This window comes from Bos taurus, chromosome 14 (assembly GCF_002263795.3).
Source record: "Bos taurus isolate L1 Dominette 01449 registration number 42190680 breed Hereford chromosome 14, ARS-UCD2.0, whole genome shotgun sequence".
Lineage (NCBI taxonomy): Eukaryota > Metazoa > Chordata > Mammalia > Artiodactyla > Bovidae > Bos > Bos taurus.
In genome coordinates, this window is record NC_037341.1 from 43,256,024 (window position 1) to 43,270,153 (window position 14,130).

The 14,130-nt window shown below is 38.8% G+C and overlaps 1 protein-coding gene across 7 annotated transcripts in view; it reads right to left on the reverse strand.

Annotated features, from left to right (window-relative positions):
* TPD52 (tumor protein D52) overlaps positions 1 to 14,130 on the reverse strand; it is a 131,051-nt gene that overhangs the window by 26,711 nt on the left and 90,210 nt on the right. For all 7 annotated transcript variants that reach the window (XM_025001717.1, XM_059893330.1, XM_025001716.1 and 4 more), the window contains 1 exon segment: positions 5,669 to 5,784. In XM_025001717.1, coding sequence (XP_024857485.1) covers positions 5,669 to 5,784 — 116 coding nt within the window.

The window sequence follows — 14,130 nt, forward strand, 5'->3', positions numbered from 1 at the left end:
GGAGCCACAGGAGATTCAGGTTTGATCCCTGGGTCAGGAAGATCCCCTGAAAAAGGGAATGGCAACCTTCTCCAACATTCTTGCCTGGAGAATCACATGGACAGAGGAGCCTGGCAGGCTAAAGTTCATAGGGCTGCAAAGAGTTGGACATGACTGAAGAGACATAGCACACAAGCATGCAAAGAATATATCTGCCATATCTCATGGAGTTTTCATAAAAATTGTATAAATTTCTGATTGAGTATAAATACTATACAAATAAAAAAGTAAGCACACACATCAGAGTTCACGAGGACCTGGACACAAGACCCAATGTTGTAATGTAAGACCTTTGACCTTAATCTTCATAATTTTGGATTAGGCAATGGTTTCTGACAAGTAACAACTAAAGCACAAGTCACTAAAGGAAAAACAAATTCAACTTCCTCAAAATTAAAAACTTGTGTGCTTCAAAGAGTGAAAAGGAAAACCTATAGAATGGGAGAAAGTGTTCACATAGCATATGTCTGATAACTTGTTAAATAACATTACATAATCCAATGGGAGATTTAGATCTCTGTTTTTTTCTCCGTCAAACCATAAAAACAGTAATATCTGCCTCATAACACTGTTATGAGGATTAATGAGAAAATGACTGTGAAGAGTTCAGCCACACAGCAAGTAGTGTGTGCTTGCCATGCAGCAATAGTCTGTGAATATTAGTTGCTATTACTATTAAGTTAATATCATTGATAATGAAATAATCATACTGAGGGCTGCAAGGATTTGGAAAAACTGTTCTCTCACATACTATGAGAAATCTTCTGGCTAGCGTTTTGGCTTTGTTGGTGTACATGGTAATGACTGTGTTCTTAACACCCAGTAGGCCCAGGGATTCTATTAATACTTCTAGGAATTTATTCTAAAGAACTAATGAAAGGACTTCCCTGGTGGCACAGTGGATAGGAATCTGTCTGCCAATGCAGGGGACATAGGTTCGATTCCTTGTCCGGGAAGATTCCACTCGCTACAGAGCAACTAAGCTCGTGCACCGCAACTACTGAAGCCCGTGTGCCTAGAACCTGTGCTCTGCAACAACAGAACCACCGCAGTCAACAGCCCAAGCACCACAACAAGGAGTAGCTCCTACTCACTGTAACCGGAGAAAGCCCAAGCAAAGCAACAAAGACCCAGCACAACCAAAAGTAATAGAATTTTAAAAAAGAACTAATTAAAGAGGTGCCTAGAGGATTATATGTATCTCCATCAAAATACTGTTTATAATAGCAAAAAAAGGAAATAACTGAAATGATATGCCCATTAATTAAATGATATGTCCATTAATTAAAAATGGGCTTGCAGCAATTTAAAAAACAGGCTATTCTACACCAATTTAAAATGAAATTGTAGGAGATCATTTACTGTCACAAAATTTTTTTTGAAATTCAATTAAGTGAAGAAAAGTTATAAATGTGTATTCTGATGTCTTCTTAAAATACTGAAATGTTATAGCAATACACACATAGAAAAAAGTCTGCAAACAGATAATCTAAAACTTTTATGCTGTAAAGGTAATTTTGCTTTTCTTCAGTGCTTTTTGTTTTTACGATCAACATGTGCAACTTGTGTAAAAAGTATTTTTGTTTTCTCTTTTCAAAATAACAGTATTAGGCATGTACTAATACCAAATACTCTGTATTTTTCACTCTTACTCTCCTGATGGGGCTTATCACCAATCTGCCTTACCCATCCTATCCCCACCTAGTTTATAAAAGCTGATGGAAAGAGGTAGATAGAACAATAAGGAAACAGAAGATCTGAACACTATAAACCAACTATAAACAGAACACCTCACCCCAAAACAATAGAATACACCTTCTTTTCAAACGTACATGAAACATTCTCCAGGACAAAGCATATCATTAGGCAACAAAACAAATCTCAATAAATTTAAAATCATACAAAATATCTTGACCAACCATAATGGAATAAATCTAGAAACCAGAAACAAAAGGAAAACTAGAAAATTTATAAATTTATCCAGTTAAACAACATGCTCTTAAGCCACCAATGGGTCAAAGAAGAAATCAAAAAGAAATTAGAAAATACTTTGAGACAAATGAAAACAAATACACAACATATTAAATCTTATGAAATGTAGTAAGAATAGTGCTCAGAGGGAAATTTATAGCTGTAAATGCCTACATTAAAAAATAATATTTCGAATCGATAACCTAACTGTACACTCTTACAGAATTAGGAAAAGAAGAGCAAACTAAAGCCAAAGCTAACAAAAAGAAAGGAATTAAAGATTAAATTAAAGATTAAAGATAAACAGAATAAAGAACAGAAAATCAATAGTGAAAAATCAATGAAATCAAAGCTGTTCTTTAGAAAGAACAATGCAATTGGCAAACCTCTAGTCAGACTGACAGAAGGTAAAAAAAAGGAAGATGCAAATAACTAAACTCAGAAATGAAAGTGGTGACAACACTACCAACCTTATAGAAATAAAAAGATTGTAAGAGAATATTATGAACAATTATATGCCAATAAACTAGATAACCTAAATGAAATGAATGAATTCCTAGAAATTCACAAAATGATTGAAACTGACCAAGAAAAAATAGACAGTCTGAACAGACTTATAACACATAAAAAGACTGAATGAATAATTAAAAATTTCCCAACAAATAAAAGTTCAAAACAAGAAGGCTTCATTGGTGAATTCTACTAAACACTTAAAGAAGAATTTAAGCCAATCCTTCTCAAATTCTTCCACAAAAGAGAATGGAAAACTTCCATTCCAAGAGGCCAGCCATTACCATGATACAAAAAGCAGACAAAGATATAAGAAAAGAAAATTGCAAGTGGATCTCTCATGAATATAGGTGCAATAATACTTAGTAAAATACCAGCAAACCAAATCCAAAACCATATTAAAAGGATTATACATCAAGGCCTAGAATATATACACCTAGGATAAAGTGGAATTTATTCTAGGAATGTAAGGATGATGCAAAATATGAAAATCAATTAATGTAATATACCATATTAATAGAATGAAGGGAAAAAATGCACGATCATCTTAATAAGTGAAGAAAAGCATTTGACAAAATCCAGGACCCTTTCATGATAAAAACACCGAACAAACTATGAATAGAAGGGAACTTCCTTAATATGAATAAGTGTATTTATAAAAACCAAGAGTTATCATCACACTGAATGATGAAAGACTGAAAGTATTTCCCCTAAGACTAGAAACAAGACAAGGATGCTCACTTTCACCACTGTCATTCAACATAGAACTGGAGGTTTCAGCCAGAGCAATAGAGAAGAAAAATAAATAAAAGCCAACTAAAATGGAAAGGAAGAGTAAAACTACTTTTGACTGCAGATAACATTATGTTATATAGAGAAAATTCTTAAATAATTCACAAAAAATTTAATAGAGCTAATAAGCAAGTTCAGCAATGCTGCAGGATATAAGATTAATATGCAAACTTCAGTTGTATTAATATTTCTACACAGTAGCAATGAAAAATCTCAAAGTAAATTAAGAAAATTCTGTTTATAATCACATCAAAAGAATAAAAAAAACTTCAAAATAAAGGTAACTAAGGAAGTATAAGACTTGTGCCCTGAAAACTACAAAACATTGCTAAGCTAGAGAAGACCTAAATAAGTGGAAAGACACTCCATGTTCATGGATTGTGAGATTTAATATTGTTAAGATGATTACAATCTTATTGTATTGTAATAATACAATACTCCCCCAAATCAATCCTTAGATTCAGTAATAATCCTATCTAAATCCCAATGGCATTTTTTGGTGTGTGGGGGAAAGTGTAGATTCTAAAAATTAATATAGAATTGCATGAGACTTTAAACAACAATTTTGACAAAGGAGAAAAAGGTGAAAAGGTCATACTTCTCGATTTTAAAACTTACTACAAAGTTATAGTAATCAAGAATGTGGTACTCTCAGGAGGACAGACATATAGATGAATATATCAGAATTGAGAATCCAGAAATAAACCTTTACATATACACGAACTGATTTTTGACAAGGATGCCAAGAGCATTCACTGATAGTCTCTTCAATGAATAGTACTAAAAAACCTTCACATGTGAAAGAATGAAATTGAACCCTACCACAAACCATATATAAAAATTAATTCAATGGACCACAGGCTTAAATATAAGCTTTAGAAGAAAATATTGTGTAAATCTTTATGATCTAGTTTTGGAAATGGATCCTTAGATATAATGCTAAAAGAGCAAGCAACTAAAGAAAAAAAAATTGGACTTCATCACAGAATTTAAAACTTTTGTGCATTATGACAGGATGAAGAAAGTGAAAAGAATGTATGGAATGGGAGAAAATATTTGCAGTTAATATATCTGATAAAGGATCTAGTATCCAAATATATAAAAAGCTCTTCTACCTCAACAACAAAAAGACAAATAATGTTTTATAAATGTGGGAAAGGATTTGAATAGACTTTCTCCAAAAAAGGTATGTAAATGACTAATATGCCCATGAAAAGATGCTCAATATCTTATTCATTAGTGAAATACAAACCAAAAGCACAACAAGATACCATTTTACAGTCACTAAGGCGGCTATAATCAAAAAGACTGAAAATAAAAAACGTGGCAAGGATGTAGAGAAGCTGGTGATGGAATGTAAAATGGCAACCCTGCTGTGAAAACAGCTTGGCAATTCTGGAAAACAAAAGGTAAACGTGGAATTACCATGTGATGAGCAATTCTACTTCTGGGTATATCCCAAAGGAATTGGAAATGGGTATTCAAACAAGTACTTTTACACAAATATTCCTTAGCTCAGTATCTACAATAGTTAAAAGGTCGAAACCACCCAAATAACCACTCAACAGATGGGCAGATAAACAAAATAAAATAGATACATACAAGAGAATATTATTCAGCCATTAAAAAGCAGTGAAGTACCAATACAAGCTCAACAAGAATGAACCTCGAAAACATTATGCTAAATGAACCAAGTCAGATACCAGAAATCACATGCTAAGTGACTGCATTGGAATGAAATATCCAGAATAGTTAAATCCGTAGAGAGAGAAAGCAATTAGTTGTTGCCAGGGAATGAGGGAGGGAAGAGTGGGCATGCCAGCTTAGTGAGTATGGGGTCTCCCTTGGACGTGGTAAAAATGTCTGGATAGAAATGACAGTTGCATAACATCGTGAGTTTGCTAAATGCTACTCAGCTGTACACTTTGAAATGGTTGATTTAAAAAAAAATTTTAAAAAGAGGAAGGGAGAGAGTGAGGAATGGAAAGAAAATTCAAAGAACTTCTATCCACAACATTGCCAAAGGTAGAAAGAAGTCACCAAAGCAACTGAAAGAAGTGCATCAGGGCTAGTGAGGTCACTTAGAAGACATCCACTAGCGGCCCTCATCCATTTCCGACTTCACACTCTACTTCTCAGACCCACTTTACCCATAAATACCCTTCCTCGTATTAAAAACCAACTGGTCTCACATGTTCCCATTTCCTCCTCCTCACTCCAGCTCTCTAGGGTGAGTAAACACACATTGCTTTCTCTCCCCTGAAACTGACTATACAGTATCACCAGGTACTTTAGAAAAACAAATAATGACATATTTTAAGTGCAAAACGAAGCTCCAGAAGGATGGCTCCTTTACCTTTGCAAGTTCTCTTCTCAGCTCCTCTCGCTCCTCCTCTGACAGAGTCTCGGTGGCACCAATCGTGGCAGCAACATCTTCTCCTTCCTCAGGTACTGGGTCTGTTCTCAGCAGACCTTGTTGAAGACAAAAAAAAAAAAGTTTGTAAAGTATGAAAGCTAAGTAAAATTTTCCTTTGGACTCCTTCACAGCCCCAGCCAGAAGAAAGCCAATGAGGTAAGTGCCATATCTCATCTTCCTGCTTTCAAAAGGCCTGGCTCTCCTAGGAAAGGACAAGGGGAAAAAAAACAAAACAACTTATGAGGTAACTACTAAAACCCACCAAATTACACTCTTTCAAAATAGGAATTTAGAAAATACAGCATTCTCTCAGCTTCTGTTCATTTCTCCAGTCACAATATACTTACTACAAAGCAGAAGAGTTAAGAGACCAAGAATGAGATCTTGCCAAGACTTTAAATGCTTAACTAGTAAATCAGCATGACTAATATTCACAGAAGGAGACTGTAAATGTCTTTAGCTTCCTCTACTAGTCAGATTTAACTCTTACAGCCTCAGTGAAGAATAGCCTAAACAAAGTGTATTCCATTTCTTTCCCTAGTGGAAGTGGGAGACATCTTCTTGTAACTTTTTAAAAATATGTTTCATCCACTCCAGGCAAGAGAATTCCACAGACAGAGGAGTCTGGCAGACTACAGTCCATAGGGTCACAAAGAGTCGGATATGACTGAAATGACTTAGCATGCACGCACTCATCCACTCAAATTTCATGAACAAGCTTACGGTTGCCAGAGGGAAGGAAAAGGGAAAAGGATAATTTGGGAGTTTGGGATGGACATGTACACACTGCTTTATTTACAATGGATAAACAACAAGGGCCTACTGTATGGCACATGGAACTCTACTCAGTGTTATGTGGCAGCCTGGATGAGAGGGGAGTTTGGGGAAGAATGTATATATATATGTATGACTGAGTCCCTTCCCTGTTCACCTGAAACCATCACAACACTGTTAATCAGCTGCACCCCAATACAAAATAAAAAGTTTAAAATATAAAATTAAAAAAATATGCCTCATCCAGATAACCCTTTAGAATAAAATCCTAATTTATATGCACACGTGCTAAGTCACCAAATCATATCCAACTCTTTGCAACCCCAGGGACTGCAGCCTGCCGGGCTCTTCTGTCCAGAGCATTTTCCAGGCAAGAATACTGGAGTGGGCTGCCATTTTCTACTCCAGGGGATCTTCCCAATCCAGGGCTTGAACCCAAGTCTCTTGCACTGGCAGGCAGATTCTTTACCACTGAGCCACCAGGGAAGCTCCTAATTTATCTAGGGTTGGCCAAAAAGTTCTCCCGAGTTTTTCTGTAACATCTTATAGAACAATCCAAATGAACCTTTTGGCAAACACAATATATTCAGAAAAATGACCAACACCCATATAAAAGCTTTCTACATCATTTAAGACCAATCCTGCCACACCCACTGCCCTGAAATAACAGCCAGCGTCTACCCATCCACCAGAAAGAATTCTGTATTTCCAGAGGGCAGCCAGGGAGGCACCTGACTCTCAGCAACTCCCCCTTCTTCTGCCCAACCAACCAAGTACAAGGCTAAGGGCAAGTTCAGTGAGGCCCCTGAACCTTAAGTGCAGAATTTACGAGGGCAGTTAATTCAATATAAATAATTTTAATATTTTAATGCAACATTTTTTAAAAAATAAAAGTTAATTCAAAGAGTCCATGATGAACAAAATATCAAATTCTTAAACAGATAGGCTCAGTATGGCTGATTTTTCCTTTTTCCTCAGGTTCCAAGAGTGGCTTATCATAACACTGTTTCAGATCTTGTCTTTATTTAAAATGTTAGTATTTTGTTCATCATGCATGGATGCTTAGTCACATCTGACTCTTTGTGACCCCATGGACTGTGGCCCGCCAGGCTCCTCTGTCCATGAGATTCTCCAGGCAAGAATACTGTAGTGGGTTGCTATGCCCTCCTCCAGATCTTTTGGATCCAGGAATCAAACCCTCATCTCCTGCACTGTAGGCAGATTCTTTCTCACTGAGCCACAGGGGAAGCCCTTGTTCATCATGAATTTCTTCCATTTTAAATTTCTTAAAATAATGCATTAACAAAATACTTATCTGGACTGCAGAGCTTTTCGATGCCCCCTTAAATTTTACACCTGAAACAAGGCCTCGATCACCTTTCCATAGTCACTGTTTTGCCATCCATTTCCATGGTTTGGGATTTTCAGTCTCCTCTGACAATAGCTTTTTTTTTTTAAGTCTTTATTGATTTTGTTATAATACTGCTTCTGTTTTATGCTTTGGTCCTCTAGCCACGAGGCATGTGAGATCCCAGCTCCCCGACCAGGGATTGAACCTGCACCTCTTGCATTGGAAGGCGAAGTCTTAACCACTGGACCAGGAGGGAAGTCCCATGGCAAAAGCTCTTTTGCAGAGGGAACCAGGGAAAGGTCTCCTTCTCTTCCTGCTCTTCGCCTCTTTCCACCAGTAAGTGTTACAGTAATCATACCAGCCCCCACGTCCACTTCTGGGAAGGGCTAGCTCAACCACAGTGGCAATGTGGCACCCGCCCAAAGCAAGATGCCAGGCAGCAGACGACAGACTTAGCAGGTGGGCAGAGATGAAGGAGAGAGAACAAGCCTGCTGTTCAACAAGCAGCAAGCACCATGGCAAGCCCAGAAGTATCCATCCCTATGTCCATACGTCCACTGAGTAAAAGGTACAAAGACACTTGCTCCCAGTCTATTGTATATTCACTGCACAATAGCAGTTGATAATTAAAATGACAACAATCAATAGCATAACAGTGCCTACCTGAAAGATGTTTACAGAATTGTTAAAGGCATAAAAGTAATACAAATAAAACAGTTAAAAAACTGGAGTGGTGAATAGGATATGATTAAGTCCTCTCATGCAGAAACGATGTGACAGCTACAGTCAGTGGATGGAAAGGCTCAATGAATAGTTGCTTCTGCAGGTCCCTCCAACATATCTGAAAATGGATTGCCCAAGTCATGATCAAAATCTTATCAAGTCACTCTCTGGCTTAAAGTGGTTCCTTTAGTGGTTCCCTGTTATTTTCAAGGCAAAATTCAACCCCATAGTTAGCACATAAACCTTACTGGACCCATCCTCTGATATCTGGCACTGGAAGCTGGAGCCAAATCAGACTGCCAAGATGCTGTACTATGTACAGTCAGAAACCACAGAGGAGGGAACCCCCTGGTGGTACAGAGGTTAGGACTCTGTGCTGTCACTGCTGAGGGCCTGATTTCAATCCCTGATCAGGGAACTAGGATCTCACAAGACTCATGGTGCAGCCAAAAAGAGAAAAAGAAACCACTGAGGACGGACCATGTATGCTTGCAAATGGATCCCATGTACCAGGTTATTAGAAAAAGAAGCTTAAGCAGGAGAATGGAAGAGAAGCATACAGGCAGCAATCGTACAAGGCAAGAGAGTAAGCACCACAACAGAGTTCAGTATGCTGCTGCTGCTAAGTCACTTCAGTCGTGTCCGACTCTGTGCGACCCCGTAGACAGCAGCCCACCAGGCTCCCCCATCCCTGGGATTCTCCAGGCAAGAACACTGGAGTGGGTTGACATTTCCCTCTCCAATGCATAAAAGTGAAACGTGAAAGTGAAGTCGCTCAGTCATGTCCGACTCTTCGTGACCCCATGGACTGCAGCCTACCAGGCTCCTCCGTCCATGGGATTTTCCAGGCAAGAGTACTGGAGTCGGGTGCCACTGCCTTTTCTGAGAGTTCAGTATAAACATCCTTAATTTTATTTTTAACGTAATGTTTTGCTCAGATGTCTCAAGTTCACTAGGATGCAACAAAGCCCAACTAAACTCAGGTGCTAAACTTACCTTAAATAACAAATATTCTTTTGTGTTTTTAATAAACACTATTTTGTAAATCTGCTTATGGGGGATGATGATAATAATAATATCTAAAAATGCTTTATGAATAACTGTTCAATTCCAAAAATAATCTAAGATGATTCTACTAATACTAATCAAGAATTTAGTTGAACTACCAGGGAAAATAAGTGGCTCAGGAAACGGGGTTCTGGGATTGTCCACAGTTAGCTTTGAGACTACCAAAATGACCTTGAGATTTTATGCTCACAGTCTAAGAAAGCTAGTAATTACATGTCTGTTTTTATCATATTAGCCTGTAGGTGGCAGCAAATTATCAACATTAGAATTTAAAGATGAGGTTTGTTTTATGATCAACTAGGGAAAAAACTGGAAATTAAGGACATGAAGGAAGAACAGAAAGACAGATACAGAAATCATCTGAAAAAACCTAACAATCATGATTTAGGAAAATTAATAATAACCACAGCCGCTGCCACAAAGTTCATTTTATTTACATCCAAATTTGAGCTGCTGCTGCTGCTAAGCTGCTTCAGTCATGTCTGACTCTGTGCAACCCCACAGACGGCAGCCCACCAGGCTCCTCTGTCCCTGGGATTCTCCAGGCAAGAACACTAGAGTGGGTTGCCATTTCCTTCTCCAATGGATGAAAGTGAAAAGTGAAAGTGAAGTCACTCAGTCGTGTCCGACTCTTAGTGACCCCATGGACTACAGCCCACCAGGCCCCTCAGTCCATGGGATTTTCCAGGCAAGAGCACTGGAGTGGGTTGCCACGGCCTTCTCCGAAATTTTAGCTCAGTGGTCCTAATACATTACATCATCTACGTTAACACTTGTGAGACAAGGATCACCATCGCCATTTACAGATGAGGAAACTGAAGCTTCAGATCAGATCAGATCAGATCAGTCGCTCAGTCGTGTCCGACTCTTTTCCACCCCATGAATCGCAGCATGCCAGGCCTCCCTGTCCATCACCAACTCCCGGAGTTCACTCAGACTCACATCCATCGAGTCAGTGATGCCATCCAGCCATCTCATCCTCTGTTGTCCCCTTCTTCTCCTGCCCCCTTTCCCTCCCAGCATCAGAGTCTTTTCCAATGAGTCAACTCTTCCCATGAGGTGGCCAAAGTACTGGAGTTTCAGCTTTAGCATTAGTTCTTCCAAAGAAATCCCAGGGCTGATCTCCTTCAGAATGGACTGGTTGGATCTCCTTGCAGTCCAAGGGACTCTCAAGAGTGTTCTCCAACACCACAGTTCAAAAGCATCAATTCTTCAGCGCTCAGCCTTCCTCACAGTCCAACTCTCACATCCATACATGACCACAAGAAAAACCATAGCCTTGACTAGACGAACCTTTGTTGGCAATGTCTCTGCTTTTGAAAATGCTATCTAGGTTGGTCATAACTTTCCTTCCAAGGAGTAAGCGTCTTTTGATTTCAAGGCTGCAGTCACCATCTGTAGTGATTTTGGAGCCTAGAAAAATAAAGTCTGACACTGTTTCCACTGTTTCCCCATCTATTTCCCATGAAGTGATGGGACTGGATGCCATGATCTTCGTTTTCTGAATGTTGAGCGTTAAGCCAACTTTTTCACTCTCCACTTTCACTTTCATCAAGAGGCTTTTGAGTTCCTCTTCAATTTCTGCCATAGGGTGGCATCATCTGCATATCTGGGGTTATTGATATTTCTCTTGGCAATCTTGATTCCAGCTTGTGTTTCTTCCAGTCCAGCGTTTCTCATGATGTACTCTGCATAGAAGTTAAATAAGCAGGGTGACAATACACAGCCTTGACGTACTCCTTTTCCTATTTGGAACCAGTCTGTTGTTCCATGTCCAGTTCTAACTGTTGCTTCCTGACCTGCATACAGATTTCTCAAGAGGCAGATCAGGTGGTCTGGTATTCCCATCTCTTGAAGAATTTTCCACAGTTTATTGTGATCCACACAGTCAAAGGCTTTGGCATAGTCAATAAAGCAGAAATAGATGCTTTTCTAGAACTCTCTTGCTTTTTCCATGATCCAGCAGATGTTGGCAATTTGATCTCTGGTTCCTCTGCCTTTTCTAAAACCAGCTGGAACATCAGGAAGTTCACGGTTCACATATTGCTGAAGCCTGGCTTGGAGAATTTTGAGCATTACTTTACTAGCGTGTGAGATGAGTGCAGTTGTGCGGTAGTTTGAGCATTCTTTGGCATTGCCTTTCTTTGGGATTGGAATGAAAACGGACCTTTTCCAGTCCTGTGGCCACTGCTGAGTTTTCCAAATTTGCTGGAATATTGAGTGCAGCACTTTCACAGCATCATCTTTCAGGATTTGGAATAGCTCAACTGGAATTCCATCACCTCCACTAGCTCTGTTTGTAGTGATGCTTTCTAAGGCCCACTTGACTTCACATTCCAGGATGTCTGGCTCTAAGTCAGTGATCACACCATCGTGATTATCTGGGTCGTAAAGATCTTTTTTGTACAGTTCTTCTGTGTATTCTTGCCATCTCTTCTTAATATCTTCTGCTTCTGTTAGGTCCATACCATTTCTGTCCTTTATTGAGCCCATCTTTGCATGAAATGTTCCTTTGGTATCTCTGATTTTCTTGAAGAGATCCCTAGTCTTTCCCATTCTGTTGTCTTCCTCTATTTCTTTGCATTGATCGCTGAAGAAGGCTTTCTTATCTCTTCTTGCTATTCTTTGGAACTCTGCATTCAGATGTTTATATCTTTCCTTTTCTCCTTTACTTTTTGCTTCTCTTCTTTTCACAGCTATTTGTAAGGCCTCCCAAGACAGCCATTTTGCTTTTTTGCATTTCTTTTCCATGGGGATGGTCTGGATCCCTGTCTCCTGTACAATGTCATGAACCTCCGTCCATAGTTCATCAGGCACTCTATCTATCAGATCTAGGCCCTTAAATCTATTTCTCACTTCTACTGTATTATCATAAGGGATTTGATTTAGGTCATACCTGAATGGTCTAGTGGTTTCCCCTACTTTCTTCAATTTAAGTCTGAATTTGGCAATAAGGAGTTCATGGTCTGAGCCACAGTCAGCTCCTGGTCTTGTTTTTGTTGACTGTATAGAGCTTCTCCATCTTTGGCTGCAAAGAATATAATCAATCTGATTTCAATGTTGACCATCTGGTGATGTCCATGTAGAGAGTCTTCTCTTGTGTTGTTGGAAAAGGGTGTTTGTTATGACCAGTGCATTTTCTTGGCAAAACTCTATTAGTCTTTGCCCTGCTTCATTCTGTATTCCAAGGCCAAATTTGCCTGTTACTCCAGGTGTTTCTTGACTTCCTACTTTTGCATTCCAGTCCCCTATAATGAAAAGGACATCTTTTTTGGGTGTTCGTTCTAAAAGGTCTTGTAGGTCTTCACAGAACCGTTCAACTTAAGCTTCTTCAGCGTTACTGGTTGGGGCATAGACTTGGATTACTGTGATACTGAATGGTTTGCCTTGGAAATGAACAGAGATCATTCTGTCGTTTTTGAGATTGCATCCAAGTACTGCATTTCGGACTCTTTTATTGACCACGATGGCCACTCCATTTCTTCTGAGGGATTCCTGCCCGCAGTAGTAGATATAATGGTCATCTGAGTTAAATTCACTCATTCCAGACCATTTCAGCTCGCTGATTCCTAGAATGTCAACATTCACTCTTGCCATCTCTTGTTTGACCACTTCCAATGTGCCTTGATTCATGGACCTGACATTCCAGGTTCCTATGCAATATTGCTCTTTACAGCACTGGACCTTGCTTCTATCACCAGTCACATCCATAGCTGGGTATTCTTTTTGCTTTGGGTCCATCCCTTCATTCTTTCTGGAGTTATTTCTCCACTGATCTCCAGTAGCATATTGGGCACCTACTGACCTGGGGAGTTTCTCTTTCAGTATCCTATCATTTTGCCTTTTCATACTGTTCATGGGGTTCTCAAGGCAAGAATACTGAAGTGGTTTGCCAAACTGAAGCTTACAGAGGTTAAATAACTTCCCCATGGTAACATACCTGAATACATGGTGGACAGGATTGTGAACCTGAACATTTTAATTGAAAGCATATGCTTTAAATCACTGATTGTACAAAACACAAATAAAGACAAAAGTAGGGGGCTGAAGGTCAGACTTGGAAGATACCTAGAACCAGTAATAAATAAAAATGTAGAATAGATCAAAAGCAGTCTTTTCATCATTTCTGATCACAGTTTCCCCAAGCCTGGGAATCCAAATTTTGCCTTAAATGAATTTCTAGGTATTATCTATCCTATTTTGTACATGTTCAGTAAGAGTATATAACTGGATAACCAATCAGGAAGTACTATATAGAACAGGGAACTCTGCTTAGTATTACGTAACAACATAAATGGGAAAAGAATTTATAAAAGAATATATGTAACTGAATCAGTTTGCTGTACATCTGAAACTAACACAACATTGTTAACTGTACTCCAGCATAAAATAAAAAGTTTAAAAAAAAGGGGTGAGAGTATATATTGCAGAGGTAGAATCTGGCATTTGGGAAATTCTCATTCATAACATAGAAGTTGGGAAATGG